General features: G+C 33.8%; 1 protein-coding gene across 2 annotated transcripts in view; it reads right to left on the bottom strand.

Moving 5' to 3' along the window:
- Nucleotides 1–2,477: 2,477 nt before the first annotated feature.
- The window catches only part of LUZP2 (leucine zipper protein 2), a 589,435-nt gene continuing 570,433 nt past the window's right edge, over nucleotides 2,478–21,479 (bottom strand). The window contains exons 11-12 of one of the 2 annotated variants that reach the window (XM_030918939.1): nucleotides 7,388–7,465; nucleotides 2,478–6,576 (exon numbers count right to left, since the gene is read on the bottom strand). In XM_030918939.1, the coding sequence (XP_030774799.1) occupies nucleotides 6,472–6,576; nucleotides 7,388–7,465 (183 nt within the window). In that variant the 3' untranslated portion in view covers nucleotides 2,478–6,471. The remainder of the gene's footprint in view (nucleotides 6,577–7,387; nucleotides 7,466–21,479) is intronic. The other variant, XM_030918940.1, reaches the window with a different exon arrangement.

Genomic DNA, 21,479 nt, shown 5'->3' with positions numbered 1-21,479 from the left:
GCTAGATATTATAGCTTGCAGGAAATAGGAAGCAATGATTCTACCATATGATGCTTTCATGTTTTTGCACAGCACTAATTAGCAAATACCTAATTATGCGAATTCAAGTTTGCACTTTCAAATATTGTTAGCTAGTATCTAATACCAGAAAATTTCCTTTTTGAAGGTTTGAACATCCATACAAATATCATATTTTTATTAATATTAGCTTAATATCATTTTCTCCATCAAGCCTGTGCACAGCTAAGACATTCAGATATTCCTGATTCTATGCTATGGTAGCCTATAAAGAGAACTCACATTTGTATTTGTTGCAGTAATGCATTTATCTGTACGCTTCCTTCATTATTCATTGTCTCTCTTTTTTTAAACTTAAAGTTCCATCAAGGCAGGGCCCCAGTCTTTGCAGGACAGCCTGCATGTTGAAGTTGTTAAATGCATGGATTCCAGTAACTCATTTCCAGGTCCATATCTCCCCTCTTCCTCTTACTAGCTGTGTGATTTGGGGTAATTTAATTGCTACTTCTCTATCTCAATTTCCTCAACTGTGAAATAATGATAACGTTAATGTCTATTTCAAAGAATCCTGAGAATATTTAATACATTTTTTTAAATCACCTAAAAGAATGAATGGTGTAACTGAAACATACTGGTATTCATAACTATTACTTTTGCTTACATTTGGATCCTCAGTAACAAGTAGAATGCCAGGCACATATCAGAATCTCAAAGAATATTTATTGAATGATTGAATGGAAGACTGAATTAACAAATAGGAAGGAGGGATCATACAGATCCTCTTGATCTGTGACTTTCAAATTACTTTAGATTTGGACACCCTTTCTCCAATAAAAGTATATGCACATTATATAAGCCCAACAAATAAATTATGTAAAATAATATTTTAGCTGAAGATGAAGGGATTATAGAATCCAGAGTCCTGGGCTGGGCGCAGTGGCTCACGCCTGTAATCCTAGCACTTCGAAAGGCCGAGATGGGCAGATCACCAGATCAGGAGATCGAGACCATCCTGGCTAACAAGGTGAAACCCCGTCTCTACTAAAAATACAAAAAATGGGCATGGTGGCGGGCGCCTATAGTCCCAGCTACTAGGGAGGCTGAGGCAGGAGAATGGAGTGAACCCGGGAGGCGGAGCTTGTGGTGAGCCGAGATCGCGCCACTGCACTCCAGCCTGGGCGACAGAGCGAGACTCCGTCTCAAAAAAAAAAAAAAAAAAAAAAAAAAATCCAGAGTCCTATCCTCTTGATATTCATTTACCTCTCGGCAGCCCTAGAGTTATTTCTACTAAAGAGCTAGGGCTAGGTCTCTTCAGAAAGTAGAAGAAAATCTCTGTTTTAAGCCAACTGCTTAAGACCCAATAGGTTAGGAAACGAATGCTAAAATAAGTAACCTGTGCATTTCCAAGTGTGTGTCAGAAGTGGGTGTCAATTAAAGACTCATAAAGTCCACGTGAGCCGGGCACGGTGGCTCAAGCCTGTAATCCCAGGACTTTGGGAGGCCGAGACGGGCGGATCACAAGGTCAGGAGATCGAGACCATCCTGGCGAACACAGTGAAACCCCCGTCTCTACTAAAAATACAAAAAACTAGCCGGGTGACGAGGCGGGCGCCTGTAGTCCCAGCTACTTGGGAGGCTGAGGCAGGAGAATGGCGGGAACCCGGGAGGCGGAGCTTGCAGTGAGCTGAGATCCGGCCACTGCACTCCAGCCTGGGCGACAAAGCAAGACTCCGCCTCAAAAAAAAAAAAAAAAAAAAAAGTCCACGTGAAATATTTCTATTGCATTGACCTACATTTCAAAATTTACCTAGGAGTGACTTATCTACTCTGCTTAGAAAGTCCCAGCCACAGGCCTATTGCTAAATCTTTCAGGGGGGAAAAAAAAAAAAAAAAGTTAAAAAAAAGATAGTCTAAGAACAAAACAATACAACAAACAAAACAAAATGCTTATTTTTGGTTCTTATGGTTCTCTGTTCTCATGCCAATACCTGCTCCCTTGCTGCTCCCCTGCTTGTTCCCTTGCTGTTTCAGCATCTAAATTAATTTATTCAACAAATGTTTGAGCATCTTCTATGAGGCAGCTAGCTCTAAGCACTTGAGATTAATTTGTGAGGTGATGGATATGTTAATTAACTTGATATAATCATTCCACTACTTGTGTGTTCATAGATAGAGATACATCACATTGTACCTATTACATATCACAATAATAATTCATAAATTAAAAATAAAAATTTAAATTAAAAAAAGACAAAATCTCTGTCACCACGGAACTCTATATTTTTTATAGAAAGCACATGCAAAATAAAAGATTTGGGGGGCATTGGCAAAGAAAGATTAAAGAAAATTTCAAGATGCTATTTAAGAAAAGTTCTTAGATCCTGATACACAGAAGCAAGTACCATTTTTAATGTTCATATCTGCTTTTTCAATTAGTTTATGTAAGATAATATACATTGTATTCTTGTAACAATCTTTATTGAACAAAAATAGGCCATCTTTCAGCATCTTTTATTCTTCATCATTCAACTGTTAATATTATATAACACAATCCAAATGAACACATAGTTTGGGGAAATTTAGGACTATACACATGACTAAGAAAATGTCTCCTAAGTAAACAGTATGTGTTTTCTTCACTCTCTAGGTCTGGCCAGTTCAACCTACTCTATGGTATGCTATGGTGTCAATAATTATTTCAGCCTCTGCTGCAATTAGTGCTAATTACAATACCTGAGCTATAAAAATAAAAGATTTCATTATAGCAAAGTTCACAAATATTGTTTTAGTTCAGTTATCCACATTGCTCATCTAAAATAGTACATTTTCTTTACATATAACTGTCTTAGACTTGTAATTGAGGATATTTTATGAAACAGATCTGTGTCTGAAACAGCACTACGATGCTAAACATCTGCATAAGGAATGAAAAAAGTTAGCAACCTAGTTTTTTCAATATTCAGATACTTGAGATTACACAGAAAACCACATCCAGATGAATGACTATATTATTCACTTTTCTTCTGAGAATTTTGGCATTGGATAGACACAGCACTCATTTAAGTTTAATGCATTTTAGGAACAGGTTCAGTTTACATATTTAATGCACATGAAAGAAAACACAAAGCCAAAAGAAATTTCTAATTTGGAAACAAATACATCAAATACATAACATTGATTACTATTTTAAAATAACTATAGAGAAATACTATTGTTGGTTCTGATTGTATCTCTATTAAAACAAGTTATTCCATTGGAAAATATCTTTTTTCTTAATAAGAACCAATTCCATATTTTTCAAAATGTAAGTAATCTTTCACTGCTTATCATTACAGGTACATAATAGAATTACACTCTCTATAATCAACATTTAGGTTGATATTTTATTCCATATGAGGATGGTTGGGATTTAAGTGTTAATTCCTTTAAAACAACATCTGTTTATTTAGTTGTTAATTAAAAGATGTAAGAAATGGCCCCTTTCTCATACACAAATTCACAAATGTAAGAGAAACATTTTTAACTTATCTGATTATATTTTAAAGCAATTAGAAACTGAGATAAATAAAATGTATTCATTAAGGTACAGTCATAGAATATACTAAAAAAGAATCTCAAACTTAGCTATTAAAAGGAACTCCTAAAAATATTTTTAAAGGTCTCCTGCTACAAGTTTCTTTCTGATTTTTTAAAAGAAATGATGCAATTAATATAACATAGTAAACTTTGCTGGATGTATAATGCTATATATATTTAAAGGGAAAAAATACATTGGCCGGGTGCGGTGGCTCACACCTATAATCCCAGCACTTTGGGAGGAGGTTGAGGCAGGTTGATCTCCTGAGGTCAGGAGTTCAAGACCAGCCTGGCGAACATGGTGAAACCTGATCTCTACTAAAAACATAAGAATTAGCCGGGCATGGTGGCAGGTACCTGTAATCCTAGTTACTCAGGAAGCTGAGGCAGGAGAATCACTTGAACCCGGGAGGCAGAGGTTGCAGTGAGCCGAGATCACACCACTGCAGTCCAGCCTGGGTAACAAGAGTGAGACTTCATTTCAAAAAAAAAAAAAAAAATCATATGGATCCAAAGCCCACTTGATCAAGCCAGGAATAAAAGAAATTTAGAACATAGAGAAAATAAACAACTTTAAAATGAAGATTGATAAAAACGTGATTAATATCAACCTGAGTTCTTACCATTCAACATGTTATCTCTCATAACAATTTCAGAAAATAACAGCCTGATTCTCCTTTTTTTCATTCCAAAGATGCTTCAAAACATGCTGTGCTAGATGACATGGTGAATAACTTTCCATAGGACCCACAGGGCCTACAAGGGAAGGTGGGCCCCAGGGTGGAGGTGGGAGACTGAACATAAATTAAAAATAAATGATCTGCTTCCCTGTCATGAAACTATGGAGATGGTTAGGGCCACTGAGCACAGTGGGAAAATTACAAGGAACAGGACTTGGGAGACTAGCAGTATTCTAGTTTCTATAATTAAATTATTTTTAGAAATATGAAGGAGTCAGCAGAAACTTCAGACCTTGATCTTTTATTTTATCCTGGTCAATTCATCTGAAAGCTCTATAGATCATCCATAAAGCTAATTATCTTTTTTTCTTGGGTAGCTGGTTTTATGAAAAATGTAAATGTCCCTTGATTTACAATAGGGTTACATACAGATAAACAAATCCCAAGTTGAAAACATTGTAAGTCTAAAATGCATTTAAGATACCTAACCTATGGGAAATCATAGCCCACTCTAACTTAAACCTGCTTAAATGTGCTCAGAACATATACTTCATCCTACAGTTGGGCAAATTGTCTAACACAAACCTTATTTTATAATAAAATGTTGAATATCTCGTGGACCATGTATCACTAGCCCTCCAAAAAAAAAAAAACAAAATTCAAAATTCAAAATATGTAGACATCATGAAGTTTTCATGGAATCATCAAAAAATCATTAAGTTGAACCATTGTGGTTGGCATCTCTCTGCGCTAATAAATGAAACTGAACTATTCTGAAAATAGAATTGCTACATAAATATATTATAATATTACTTTTACAGCTAATGATATTTTCCAGTTCTCCAAATCTTTAAATGTATTTAAATATGCCATTTTGATCAGAGGTATGCCATTAAATCTCAGAATCTGAGTTCATCTATTGATTACACATTTACTTTAATATATTTTATTAATTATCTTCTAGGATACACTGATCCAAATGTATATATTGTAGTTTGACAGATCCATCCTGTAAAACCAATGGTTTAATATGCTTTCTACAGTTGCAAAAAGGTTCTAAATAAAAGAAATGACTTTTCAGTTCAGACAACTTAAACTGTAGTTATTAACTGAGTCTGCAACTTTGAATGTCCTATGAAATCTATTAACTAGATAATTATTCAAGGGTCAATTCCACTTGCTTGTGAGCTATGTTCCAATTATTCATGAGTGCATTTATTTGATTAGTGATATTCCTATAGAAAATCAGAACTCTTAAGGATTAACACTGCCATTGATTTATTTCAATAACACATTTGTTTTCAAAAAATATGCATCTGGGTTTATTGAATCAACATGGCTATTGTACTTTCATCAAACCCCTGCTTTGTAATAGATATTACCTGCTTTCATATTTGTATTTTAAAACTCACTCTTCATTCCCTATTCCACTACTCAACTTCATACCAAAAATCCTGCCAAGTATTTCAGACAACTTGGTTATTAACTTGGAGTAATTGCAGTAGACATACATAAGAGATTTGTCTATAGAATGCCAGAATATTTAATCGTGTCAGAAATTTAGTCATTCATCCAAATATTTTGTCTATATGATGCCAAACATACTTAATGAATTATGTTAGCTGACAAAATTCTTGACAGAATTGTCTTAGCATTGTTTAGACAAAATGATTGTTAGTAGTTCAAAATAATACTAATAGCAATAAACACCATCAAAGAAACAACCTATTTAGGTAGGCACAAATTCCAACCTTGAGGAAAGTGACTTCAGTTGGTTCATGTGGACTAAACCCTTACAGATATGATTGTAATTTGGATTCGAAGAATGCTGAGAACCCACAATATTTTATTATCCTCCACTTGATTTTGACAACTACATCATAGAAGTACTAGATATCCAAATGAAACAGGAGAATTACATGTTAGATAGCATTTGAGTTAAACCAGACCAATTTATATGGGGCAATTTACTGATGACAACATTTTTATGACTGTGGATATTCATTTCAATTAGGTTATTGCTTAAGGATCATAATTTGTCTGGAATCTTTGAAAATTTGTAGACTACTTTATAAAGTTACATAAAATTGTGAAAAAGTTGCATGCTTTAGAAACTTAGTATTTCCATCAAGCTTGTGTTCTAAAAAGAGTATGAAGACAATAGCAAATGGACGTTTTTAACACAGTTTCTTAGTATTTACAGTATTTTTTCTTCTCTAGCTGCCATCCCTTCAAAGCTGGTCAATGGTTTTTCTGGGGCTTTTTTCACCTCACATTCAGAACAAGGAGGCATTTGCAATTTCTGTTAAACAATACAGAAAAGACAATTAAAAGAATCAAAATAAATACATGTTAAGGTAAAAATTGAAAAGTGTAAGAGAATAAGAATGAAAATTCATAGATCTCAACAAATATCTTAGAGAAAATGAACACTGGACAGAAATGAAACAAATGTAAAGATGTTAATTATATTTCATAAAACTACAAAACAATATTTTGTCTAAAAAGAACAAAATGTTTCAAAAACTATTTTGAGAAAACTTTGCCCAAACCATTCAATGCTGTTTTAATCTAATTCAAGGTTTGAGAATAAGTTAAATCTAACTCAACGTTTTAGTATTAAGTTAAATAAATATTAAGAATGTCAATGATACAATATTTTTGGTTAAGTATAATAAATTACAAATAAAAATTCAGAATTAAACTCTTGACTTGTGTTTATTTTGTTTGCTTTTGTAAGCAATATGTACTTCTTTTCACCTCATCTGCTTCCTCAAATCCTCTTTAATCTACTTTGTCCAAAAAGAAATATATGCCTGTTCGATCATCCCTGTTTATTTTTGTTTTATTTCCTGGCCTGTGAGAGGGAGGGTGCAAATGAGGGAGAACTCCCTTCTCCCTTGACCTTCTGAGGGCCTCAAATAGTCAAGCCAAAAGCTTAGAAGAAAGCAGAGCAGCCTTGGAAAAGCCCAGGGGCACCAGGCGAAGACACTATATAGTATATAGTATTAGCTATATAGTATTAGCTATAGCAAGAGCAAGAGAGAAGACTGTTAAATACAATGGATTCAAGAAGTGCTTTTTGACATAATCAAAATAAAACAAACATATACCTGTGGGATAGGCTTAGTTTCTGCAGTGGCATTACTTGGAGGACTTTCTTTGTGCGTCGTTGAACAGGTTCTGCCTTCCTACAAAAACAGCAATTGAAAATACATCAGTGAAGTTAAATAAAGAAACGGCGGGGGGGTGGTAAAAACACTCTCTTGAATTCTTCCTATTGAGAAGATTCTATCACTTTGATCCATACTGAAAAGGCAAAAGCTACGGACAAAAATCATCACCACAGCAGTGGGATTTCAAGGAGAGATCAAACATTCCTGGCTGGTGTGGGGATCACAGTGGTGCTTATGGCAGTCAGCTACTACAAAGAAGTACAATTCCAATGCAAAATTATTTCCCTGGAAAACATTTAAAAAGAAGTAAAAGATTATAAAACTACTATATCTGCAATGCATCCAGACTCTGTGATTCATACATGTCAATTATTTGAGTGCCTGCAGGAACATCAATATTGCAAGCTAGGAAGCAATGTAACTAATATGACCACCAATCTATCTTGCATAAAATCCTCATCATCTTTCTTGAAAGATAGTATTTCTGGAACTAAGATCCCAGGAATTTTACTGGCCAGAATATCTGATCTTACTTACTAGCTTCGCCAGTTTAAAGGAAGATGAAGTGTTAGCAATGAAAAAAAAAAAAAAAAAAAAAAAGATCCACTTGAGCTTCACTTCCATTTTAACCAGGGTTAAAATATTCAGTCCTCCCTCCCTCCCTCCCTCCCTCCCTCCCTCCTCTCTTCCTTCCTCCCTTTCTTTTTTTTTTTTTTAACTTACTAATTTTCCTCCTTCCTCTCTTCCTGTCTTTCTTCTTCTTTATTATATACATACTTTTAAATTAACAGCAACATACGTAGTGTAAGAATCTGCATATGTGTGTGTGTGTGTTAGATTTCTCATAATCTTTTCCATGTGCAAGACAGAGCCTAACAGTTTAATAATTTGTGAACACTAGGCCAGGTGAAATGGCTCACACTTATAATCACAGCACTTTGCAAGGCAGGGGTGGGTGGATTGCTTAAGCCCAGGAGTTTGAGACCAGCCTGGGCAACATGGTGAAACATCTTCTTTCCAAAAACAAAAACAAAAGCAGCTGGGTGTGGTGGCACATGCCTGTGGTCCCAGCTACCTGGGAGGCTGAAGGGGTAAGATCACCTGTGCCTGGGAGGTTGGGGCTGCAATGAGCTGTGATCATGCCACTGCACTCCAACCTGGGCTACAGAGTGAGATCCTGTATCAAAAAAGTGTGTATATATATATATATATATATATAAAATTATATATAAAATTCAAGACCACTGGCCCACTGATATCAAAAAAATAAGTTTCTTTCCAAGCAATGAACCAGGGGATAGAGAGCTAAATTGACTTTAAACTCTAAAAATTCTGAGTAGAAGATAAAAAGGCCTACAGGAGATTAAACCTACTCTAATTCAGATTTTAAAGGTTATTTTACATGCTCCCTCTCTTCTCATATTATATTGCTGTTAACTGAATACAAACCATGTATCTGTACATTTCTCTGCCCATGTGTGTGCTACCCCACTTCCTTCACTGCAGGCCCCTGAAAACCAACTACTCATTTCTGCTATATTTCATCTTTTCTACCACTAGACAGACTCAGTCACCCTTCTGGGCTCTAAAGGTAATGCTTGTAACAACTTTAGCACTTACCGTTGTTTTTATATATGTAATCATGCCTGCCTTCCCAAAATATTGTGAATAGCTTTAAGACAGAGACAACATTTATCTCCACTAGATCACAGCTAGATGCCTACCAAAAAGTGGTCGATATGTAAAGTCTAAATAAATAATAAATAATTTTAAAATATTGGCCATGAAATAGTTCAATACTTTAGAATTTTCTTTTTTTTATTATACTTTATGTTCTAGGGTACATGTGCACAATATGCAGGTTTGTTACATATGTATACATGTGCCATGTTGGTGTGCTGCAGCTATTTTCATAAATGCCTGCTTTCTTTGGCCACATTTAGGCACATTTTATATACAATTGGTTCTTCTTTTTTTTTGTTTTTTTTTTTTTGTTTGTTTTGTTTTTTGTTTTTGTTTTCGTTTGTTTTGAGACGGAGTCTCGCCGGGCGCGGTGGCTCAAGCCTGTAATCCCAGCACTTTGGGAGGCCGAGGCGGGTGGATCACGAGATCAGGAGATCGAGACCCTCCTGGCTAACACGGTGAAACCCCGTCTCTACAATTGGTTCTTCTAAATAAGCCTACGGTATACAGAAAAAGTGAGATTGTGACTATAAGACTAAGAATAGCTGAATTCTTAACTAGCTTATTCTAAATACTTTTTAACTACCTAATTCTAAATACTTTTTAAGTATTCTAAATACTATGTATTCCTTTATATACATAGAGGAGTCTTCTACACCGCCTAAGGAAAAATATTTTTATTTTTTCTTGTGGTATGGTATAATTTATAATTGGAACCTCACATTTCTCTGGGAATATTATAATTACTCTGTTTTGCTGTAATAAACTAAGTGGCTGTTGTTTTTATTATTATTGCATCTACCCTTTGAAAAATTAACTAATTGTAAAAAATCAAGCTCAAAAAATGTGGTTCCTAGAGAAAGTCATTTGAATAGTGTAGGATTTCCCAAAATGCACTTGGTAAGAGTGGAGTTCATGTCATTTAAGTTTAGGGAAAATTGATTTCAACATTAAACCGTTGTATTTATTGTAGTTCTTCTCAGAAACCTCAACATACAATATCTTAAAGTTTTGATCTTGAATGATCTGATCACATAATCACAGGAGGCGACTGCTAAAAAACCACTTCCAGGGTGATAATTCTGTCCTACAAATATGGGGTTTGCATTTTTAATCGGCATGCTAGCAATTCAAATGTACCTATGAAATTGGATATTCACTTCATAATGCACAATATGTTATAAATCTCTAAGAAGGAGATATAATGTACATATTTCTTAAATATCTTTGACCTAAAACTCTTTATGTGTAAAGCTTCACTTGATGTCATTGTCATGAGGAAGACACTATAGGATTTGCTATGGAATATATTTCATTAATGTTAGCACAACCAACTATTTGAGATAAGCCTTTGATCATCTGAACAATGAAAACTTACTACATTTCAACATTAAAGAAAATATTTTGTGGCTAGAAGATAGCTGTAGCTTTTTCTGATACTTTCATCCTATACTGAATAGTATCTTTAAATTTACTCTTTCTGTGCTTCACAGGCATTGTGGAAATTTCATAAGATGGTTCATAAAATTGTTAGTGAGTCTCAGAGAGACACCAGAGATAAGGCCACATTACCATACTGCATGGGTTTTGTGCTTTAATAAAGCCTTTTACTAGATTTAAAGCCCTTGCTGAAATAGAGCTCAATTTGGTGAGACACAAAGGGTGGGTTTCTCATAGAGTTCCCTCACTCTGTTGAAAACAGGACCTGGAATATCAAAAATTCCAGAGAACTGTTGTGAAGGAAGGCAGGACAAATTTGGCCCATTACCAACACTGTAGTATAAAAATAGTTTTGACTATTGGTTAAAAGTGCTTTAGAGTGAAATAGACTTTGGTTTATGTTTTAGCTCTGATACTTATCCATTGATGACCAAGTTATTTTTCTCTGGGCTTCAGGTTCTTTGGCTGTAAAATGGATCTGTTCCTTTATGGAGTTGATTTAAGTGTAAAATTAGAAAACATAAACAAGTATTCAGCATAGATTAACATATAGTAATCACTCCTTTTTTTCTCCTCATTTGATTATTGTTATCACTATCATTAATGATTACAAGACAATATTTAAGATCAGTTGACACTGACATTATTTTATATCACAGAATCAACAGTGATGCAATTACCAAACATAGAAAAATAAGAGGAAGGGTAGAGAGAAGAGAAGGAAAGAAAATGAAGAAAGTGCTGAGTAGAAGTACTGCAAAACATTTCTTACTAATGCTTCTCTTTAACAATAAAGGTAAAATATAACAAAACAATTAGGCGGGAAATTAAAGAAAGAAAAAAAAAACAATATTAAGAAGAGAAATAAGCTTTCCTGTATTAGGCTAATTTGTTTGAGACACAGCAATGGGCATAGTCTAGACCCGGGGAACATCTTGATAATACTATCTAAGAAGCCAGGACACAAAGGAATGTGCTCTGGAGACTCTCCCAGCACTCTCTCAACATAGCGAGAAGAAAAACACATTTTCCTTTGTTTTATAATATGAGTTTATAGATTCTTGTTCTCTGTAACTAGTAACTTCAAGTATTTTGTTTTATGTAAAAAGTACAGAGAATGTCACAAGAAGCCTGAGCAGGCCTGAAATACAGCTGTCTAAGCACCATGTGAAGGTTATAAGATAAACCAGTGTAAGGCTTTTTAAAGCAAAACCTAGGTAACAGACATCTGGTTTGCTTGGCAATGGTCATGTGTAATCCTAAGTTATGAACTTGTCACAATTGAATTAATTGTTCTGCATCTGTATCCTTGTTTTTGCTCAACTGTAACTGTAAGCTTGCTTCAAATTAGCCCATCCCCTTTTTAAAGTGTGTATAAAAGTCAAGTGCTGTCTTTGTTCTGGGCCTAGTGTTTGTATGTTAAATCTGCTGGGTCTGAGTGCACTCAATCAAGATCCTGCCGTATCCCAAGGTCTCTCTGATCCTCCTGATTCTGCAACAAATTCTCGATACTGTTTTGCTTTGGAAAGAAAAAATGTTTGAGAAAATACAGGTTTCAAGATGACACCAAATTGTGTTTATATATTGAACGATTTATCCAATAAAACATGAGTTTGGAGTTATAATGGGAATCACTGAATATAGAATTAAATCAATGGACTTACTTCTAGGGAAGCTCCCTTGGAAACAACAGAATTTAATTCTTAAAAGAAAACCTCTTCATTTAAAAAATCTACACTACATTACATGGTAAGAGGTGGGGTCACTGAGAGAAAACAGGCATTTACTGCAACTACAGCTAAGATCTAAAGAGAGTAGCCAATGTTATCTAAAGAGTAAATATAATTTTATAGACAACAATTGCAATAACTTTTGCTTCTGCAAATGTAATTTTGTTTTTCCCTTTATGGCCACACAAATGAAACCTAGACAATCTAATAAATTACCTTTGTTATCCTTAAATTGCCTCAACACTGACAGTCAAATTGAGCTTCAAAAATGGTTCTGTACTTTAATCATTCATTCCACAAACATTTACTGAGTTTCTATTATGAGCCAGGCACTGACAGAAAATAGAACAATAAAAAGAGTCAAGGACTTTGATGTCAGTGGAGGTTATAGTCTAGTGGAGAAAGCATAAATACATACATAAACAAGAACATATAAAAGAGAGTATCAGAGAGATTTAAGTATAATGTTGGAAGGTGCCTGCAGGTCACGTCCAGTGGCAACCTCTGTAAGAGGAGAGCACAGGCTTTGAGGTCGGGCATATCTATATTCAAGCCCCAGTTCTTTCACCTACTAATTATCTATCAGGGGAAGTTCTGCAACCTCCTTGGACTTTAATTTCATCAGCTGAAAATAGGGATATTAATATTCATCACAGACAATTTCTATACATTTTAAACATAAATTCGATATGTAAGTGTATTTGCGTGACATATTTTAGATGCATAAGAATCATTTGTTTAATTATTTCAGGTGCCTAAAACCAGTTACATTTTTTTCTTTCCATTGCTTTTAACTTTATATGCTTTTCCATCATGTGTGATTTAACATGTAAAATAGACATATAAGTATATATGAAATAAATTAAGGATGATAATTCTGTTTCAACTTAATTGCTGTTTACATATTTACTATAGATTATACCTGTGTTAAGTGATATCACACTTAAGGATATAACTGTGTTAAGGATACAAAAGAGGTATGTTTCATAAAACACAGTTGATCATACCTCAGTAGGTTCATAACTTATAAAATTGCATGACATGGCCATTGTTAGTTGTGCTGAAAGTGTAAGATATACACGTCTGCTTTACCTGAATGGTTTGGTGTCAGTTTACATGAATAGGGCTCTGTTTTTCATCAGTGGAATTTTTGGACCCTGCCACAAGAAAAAACTTCAAAGTCACAGCTAAAGGTGATTCAAAAGAAGGGAAACTTTCCATGATGTGAACTGAAGGGCAATAGGAAAGTTTGAAGGGAAATAGAAAAGTTTGAAGGGCAGTAGGGAAGTTTATTCTTTTTTATTTTGCCAGGCAATTTATAACTTTAGTCTTCAGTAACACACACACACACACATATATATACACAAACACCATTCATAGTCACTCACAATGCCATTATTATCAAACTTATACATGAACTTACGTATCTGAAACATATGATCTTTAAATTATTTAATCTATGGAAAAACAATTATTTTACAACACATATTCTAAAAATTTCAAATGTTAGTGATGGACTTAACTGGGATATTTTGACAGGCAGGATTCTAAGATAGTCCCCATGTTTCTCATCCACTGGTGTGCAAACCTTATACAACACCCTCCTCTTCAAAGGTTCTCACAGGCAGATCCTATGAATATGACGGTATATAACTTCTATGATCAGGTAGTTGGTTGGCATTTTAATAGAAATGGAGATTATCTAGATGGACTTGGTTTGTCAGTTGAACCTAGAAAGATAATAAGTATCTTATTTTTGCTTTGCCTTTGCTTTGATTATTAAACTGTAGTCTATTTACTGGCTCCACATTTTTTGAAGGTGGACACTGGATAATTTATAAACAAATACACTTCTGTGGGATGGGTAATATTTAAATAATTTTGTGAACATAACATATAGATAAATTTAGGTGAAAGGATAAGTTAATCTTTTCCTCATTTGTCTTTCTCCTTAACTTATTTTTGCTACATATACTGCTGGCTTTTCATTTCTTAAAATTCTGTGTTTCTTAATGCTCTTCCCTTAATGTTTTATTATCTAATCACTTTAGTCCTCATTCAACTCAATCCCTAAATGAGTAGATTCACATTTGGATGTTTGCATAGGTATGCAATTTTAGATTTTAGATATTAGATATTATTTGATTTTAGAGATTGACATATAGACATGTATACCCTGTCACTTTTTATTTTCCTTTGTTAATTTTTTTCAGAATATTTATTTTCTTCTATTTTATGTATATATTAGTTTATACACCCACACATACTGTCAGGCAATTTATAATTTATAATTGCCTGACATACTGTGTGTGTGGGTGTATAAACTAATATATACATAAAATACATATATTGTGTATTACCCACTGGGATAACATGCTCAAGTGATCAAAGTTATTATTTCCAGGTATTGCATGTGTAGCTGGAGTATGAAAATTGAAAATAAATAAATGTTAATTTATGAATTAGTACACTATAACTTATCAGGTATCTGTTATGTATCAGATGCTGTAATTGATTTGATATATATTTCATGAGATTTAATCCTCATAACAATACTCAGATATTTTTGTCTTTTTTACATATGAGGACAACAAGATCAACAGAGCTACATAACATCCTCAAAGTCATAAAGTTATTGCTGTTACAATTGAGGCAAAGTCTCCCTTGCTGCAAATTTGGGATCTTGCAAAGATTCATATTTTCTTTCTCCCATTTTATTATTTAACTATATAATATTTTAGATTTTGACAGCACCTCACAGGTTGCAGTCTCAGGTAACAAGACAGTTTGTGACAAAACCAAAAAATGTTTCTCATAATATACTTTTGCAATATTCTACCAAGATCCCTAAGTAAATGGTTGGTACACATTTGGGCCTGATGAATCAGTGAGATGTATTATCCAGGAAAGAAGACGATATCACTCATGACTAATTAGGGCAATCATCGATTTCTTCATGAAAGAGGAACTCAGGCTTGAGTGATGAATAAAGTTTTTTGAGGTAAAGTCCTGAGGACAAAAAAGCAGAAGTAAACATTCTGTAAGTGAGGGGGGATGCATCAAAGGTAGCAGTTTTGAGGTAAGGTGAAATGGGAAATACTGAGATGATTAGAGTAGGTACAGTTCAGGAACTCTGAGGTAGCTCAAGCAGCAATGTTTATACTGAATATGGCAGACATTAAGTGACAATTACATTGTAAATATCCTGCAGTAATATGCCTATGTTTCTAAGAAGTCAATGCTTCCTCTATGTTGGAATCTAAAGAGATTTATGAACAGCACTCTACAGTGATCATTACATACAATACTTGTCCAAACATGTCATCAGTACGACTCTCTTCCTCCAGTGAAAGATTTGTAATCTATATGATTTTTATAAGTATCCCTCTCTGACTTCCAGATCTTGTCAAGGCGGCAGTAATTTTTCTTCTCCCACATCGCTGACAAGAAGTTGAAACTTGCCTACTTTTGTTAGAAGTTTTAATACTCAAATATTTGGAGTTAGAGTTCCAAAGATTATTTCATGACTCTATTACTAAATTAAATTATAAAACTGAAAGAAAAATGCATAAAACTTCCTTTTTTTATTTTATTTTTTATCATACTGTAACTTCTGGGATACATGTACAGACTGCCCAGGTTTGTTAGATAGGTATACACATGCCACAGTGGTTTGCTGCACCCATAAATTCGTCATCTACATTAGGTATTTATCTTAATGCTATCCCTCCCATAGATGCCACCCCACAACAGGTCCCAGTGTGTGATGTTCCCCTCCCTGTGTCCATGTGTTCTCATTGTTCAACTTCCGCTTATGAGTGAGAACACGTGGTTTTTGATTTTCTGTTCTTGTGATAATTTTCTGAGAATGATAGTTTCCAGCTTCATCCATGTTCCTGCAAAGGACATGAACTCATCCTTTTTGTGGTTGCATAGTATTCCATGGTGTATATGTGTCACATTTTCTTTATCCAGTCTATCATTGATGGGCACTCAGGTTGGTTCCAAGACTTTGCTATTGTGAACAGTGCTGAAATAAACATACTTGTGCATGTATCTTTACAGTAGAATGATCTATAATCCTTTGGGGATATACCCAGTAATGAGATTGCTTGGTCAAATTTTATTTCTGGTTCTAGATCCTTAAGGAATCTCTACACTGTCTTTCACAATAGTTGAACTAATTTACACTCCCACCAACAGTGTAAAATTGTTCCTATTTCTCCACATCCTCTGCAGCATTTGTTGTTTCCTGACTTTCTCATGATCACCGTTCTAACTGGTGTGAGAGGGTATCTCGTTGTGGTTTTCATTTGCATTTCTCTAATGACCAATGATGATGAGCTTTTTTTCATATGTTTGTTGGCCACATAAATGTCTTATTGGATTAAAAACTTAAACATAAGACCTAAAACCATAAAAACCCTAGAAGAAAACCAAGGCCATACCATTAAGGACTTAGGCATGGCCAAAGACTTTATGACTAAAACACCAAAAACAATGACAACAAAAGCCAAAGTTGACAAATGGGACCAATTAAACTAAAAAGCTTCTGCACAGCAAAATAAACTACCATCAGAATGAACAGGTAACCCACAGAATGGGAAAAAGTTTTGCAATCTATTCATCTGACAAAGGGCTAATATCCAGAATCTAAAAAGAACTTAACAAATTTACAAGAAAAAAACAACCTCATCAAAAAGTGGGCAAAGGATATGAACAGACATTTCTCTCAAGTTCCTTTTTAAAATGACTCAGTCTCTCTGTACCTAAAACTACATGTAATCAGAATATAATTAACTTCCCATACCAAAAATATAATTTTATTAGTTAATGATAATGAATCTCAACCCAAAGGATAATAGACCTTCAGAGTTTTCCCTTTACATGTACTCACCAGAAACAACAAGAAGGACAATACCTTTTGTACTTTTAATTGCCATATGTAGTTTCAATATCTCAACTCAGAGGATTTTGAGGATTATGGTATCTCAGCTTTGAAAATGAAACTTGCAGATGATAAAAACAGACAACCTTTTTTGGGTAAGCTGTAAACAATTTTTCATGAAAACAATTCAGCACGTTATAGTCTCCCTTTCTCTTTCAAAGATAATGGCAGTTACCCCTTTATTTCATTGCTGGATTTTTGAATTAGACTTTAAACTCTCTCTAACCTCACCTTTTTCCAACCCAAACAGATCAGCCTCCAGAAATGTCTTCGTAAAATGGATTTTATCATGTTAACTCACTGCATAAAAATCAATTAAAACAAACAAGAAAAAATGTCTCCCCCACACTAATATGTGATTTCCCATTGCCTATAGAATAAAGCATGAATTTAGTTAAATAGTACTCAAGATCATTCATAATATGGCTACACTTAGAGCCCCTTAGCAAATGTCATTGTCACAGGTTTTTACTTATTCTTCAAACTTGATGAGCAAGTGGATAACTTTAAATCTTTGCTCAGGCTTCTTTTTGCCCCCAAATGACCATAAAACATTATTTTCTAAACTCCCAAGTATCATTTAATAAGCAGTTCAAGTTATAAATATCCAAAGATGATAAATCTTGTGTTGAAAAGCTCTATGCAATCACTTTATACTCCCAACTCTCATGCCTCCCCTTTCCACTGAGAACATCACTGGACAATGCCAGAGTGAATGAAAATTTGACTCATCTTCAAATAGCCTTTTGGTTATGCATAAGTAATAGGAAGAGCTGGGAGATTTTCCAGTCACAAAAAAGAAATAAAATCCCCCAAGAAGACAAAATGTTGTATAACATTCTGAACTAGCTTCCCTAGAAATCCTCCTTCCCACAAATGCTCATTTGGAAATCTGGAAGGTTTTTATGGTGAATATAAAAAAGCAGAGTCTGCCAAATTTTCATTGTTGTTCCTCTTACTATTTGTGTGCTAAGCATGACAAATGAAGAGGCAGACAGAGAAGATGGATGAAATTAGAAGGCTGGAGACTATTTTCTTAAACAAATAAGATGTGTCGTAGAAAGTGGTCAACAGATTAACTTTGATGAATCACAGTGAAGGTGTATGAGTGAGCATGAAAATAATGAGTCTTTGCTTGTCACCTTCTCTGACTCATAGATAATCTTCTGACTATGGCTGTCAAATACATACACAAACACAAAAAGTTTTGTCACATTGATATATTCTTTGCCTCATTCCTCTACCTGGATTAATTATCGAAATTTCATTCTTTTAATTCTTCCTGGCAAAACCTGAAACGGAATTGTGACTCTTGGAAAGAGACAAATAGTGCTGTTTCACATAAGAGATTTCATGACAAGGAAGAATAAGGTTAAAACCCAAGGGTGAAGGAATCTATGTTTAGTCAATATTGAAATTCTTAAATCTACTAGCTTTGTGGCCTTGGATTACTCAATTTTCCTCAATCTCAATTTTCATATTTTTAAAACGAGGAACAAGTTTGCTCATCAATATTTGTAAGGAATAAATGAGGAAACATATTTAAAGCACCTATCTCAGTGCCACTCAACTCACTTTGATCTGTATTAGATATTGTAGCAGCAATAATAATGATGAACATAAGGATCAATATATAGGCAATTATGACAGCAGCAGGTAATGTTAATAAGGTTCATTCACTTTGCCCTTAATAAAGATGTACCAGGTGATGACTGTGTGCCAGGTGCTTTGTGGGACCCAGAACACCTGGCACACAGTGGTGTGTTCTCCACATGGTAGAGAACAACCCAGAGACAACGCATGACCAAAATCATCACTGACTACAACAACATTTGGCTCTTTCAAGCAGCTTTCCCGTAGTTTAAGATGCATAATTTGATCTCAAATATTTAAGAAAAAAATCACTAAGTGAACTATGTTTTGTAGGAAGTCAGAACATGTTTCCTTTTTTTTTTACTATGCCTGTCAATGTTATCTCCAAACAAAGCACTGATTTAGAGATTGGTCTGAGTAGTTGGTTATGATTACGGTTTTAAATGCTAACATATTAAGTCTCAATATCTAGAGATTTTGAGATTTTTATCTTTCAGATGAACATTAGAAATTTGTGAGGTCATAAATGTCAACAAATGGAGAATTAAGATGTACTATCAAATGTTTCAAGGGCTATCATGCAGGGAGAAGGGCTAGGCATATTCTGTTCCTTGAACAATGTGCCTAGGATAAGAGAGAGGTCAGACTGGGACAATGGAAAGAACAACATGTCTTAAATTGAAAGACAGTCCAAAATAAAATGAACTGGAAATGTTGATATGAAACCAAAACAGCCACAATCTTAGGCTATTTTCATGAAATGGATGTGTTCAGTCACCTCTGAGACCTACACCAAATTTGAAATTCCATGAGATTTTATGAAATACAGTAGGTATGTCAATTTAGTTTTCAAGTTTCACAAGTTAAGTATATTTTCTAATGCTTGACAATAATGCTTTATTTTTTTAAGTCTACATGAGAAGTTACTGAAAATTTGAATAAAGAAGTTTACATGCTACTACATGTTTTTTAAGAGTCATCATTAACACAGAAAGAGATAATAAAATTAATCACACAGGAAATTTGTATTTAACAAGTAATTATAAAGCAGTAGATACATAATTTAACATACACTATCTATTTAAATGTCAACACAGTTCTGTAGGGTGCATAATATTAATGGTGTTTTAAATATGAATGCCAATATAGATATTATCAGGAAAAAATAATTGTATAATATGTTTCTTTTTCATCAAGGAAATCAATACAGGAGGAATGATAAGAAACAATAAAATAAACTATATGGTATATGAATTGAACATGTATAACCTAGTGGAAAGAATATGTGCTTTGTATACAGGGAGACATGGGAGTATATTCAGGCTACATTTCCTTCATGTTTAAAATATATAAAGTTGAAGTAATAATGTTTATCTTACAAGATATTTGAAGATAAATTGAGTCCCTAGGCAGTGAGAGGTACAGGATCTGCATTCAGAAAGTTTAGTATTGAGTCTGATTTCTTCACCTGTTCTTTGTCTGACTGTCCTGTTCTTCATGTTTACCACTTATTTAATAGGGAAAGGGAATTGTATTCATGGAATTTTTGTGAGGGTTAAATAAAGACAAAGAACCTGGAATAAAGCTCCTGATACATATTACCTGTTCAATAAATCATATGTATTTTTATTATCATGGAACACTCTCTGAAATTATATATTTAACAAGTGGTGATTGTTCATATAACGATTAATGTGGCCCATTCAGTTTTGGAAGAAATGCTGTTCTACATTAACTTACTCAGATGCATTTGCATTAATGCAATGCCATCCACATGACACTGAATAAAATGGTATGATTAAATTATACAAAAACATAAATAATAATTAAAATAATAAACTATTTTTCTTATAAAACATATAAATAAACAAAAACTATACATTACTGTTGGCTATAATATGCTGAAGTAGACTCCTCTCTCTTCTCTTTCCCTTTCTCTCTTTTACTATGCTGGTGTGCAAATATATTCACATAGATATCTTGGAAAATACTGATAAATGGCTTTAAATATTTTCACAATTCAGTGTACAGTCATCCCTCAATATAGCTGGGGATTTCTTCCATCATCCCAGACAGATACCAACATCCATAGATGCTCAAGTCCCTTAAATAAAATGATATTATATTTATATATAATCTACACATGCCCTCCCATATACCTTAAATCATCTCTAGATTAATTATAACATCTAATATAATAGGAATGTGATGTAAATAGTTGTTATACTATATTTTATTTATTTTCTGTTGCAAGTTTTTCCAAATTTTTTGATCCATGGTTGGTTAAATCCACAGATGTAAAACCCAGGCAAACAGAAGGCCAATTTTATTTTAATTTGGGGTATTTTCTCTCTGAAAAAAAATTACAAAATTTAAAACAAAACTAAATGAACAAACAAAAAAAGAAAATAAACTGAGCACTAAGAAGTATTCATTATGGGGATTTGTAAAACAGAAATAAAACAAGATATGGTCAAATAAAGGTGATTAAATAATGATAAAATAATATATTTTGTGGTCATGAAGACAATGTTTTTAGAATGTTTATTAATATAAAAATGCTTAATCTGGTATCATCTAATATGAAATTATATAGAAAATATTACACTAATACAAAGCAAGAAATGTATATAAG

The sequence above is a fragment of the Rhinopithecus roxellana genome, chromosome 15 (assembly GCF_007565055.1).
Source record: "Rhinopithecus roxellana isolate Shanxi Qingling chromosome 15, ASM756505v1, whole genome shotgun sequence".
In the NCBI taxonomy this organism is placed as follows: domain Eukaryota; kingdom Metazoa; phylum Chordata; class Mammalia; order Primates; family Cercopithecidae; genus Rhinopithecus; species Rhinopithecus roxellana.
The sequence above is the reverse complement of the archived record's forward strand: the minus strand, read 5'-3'. Positions and strand labels throughout refer to the sequence as shown.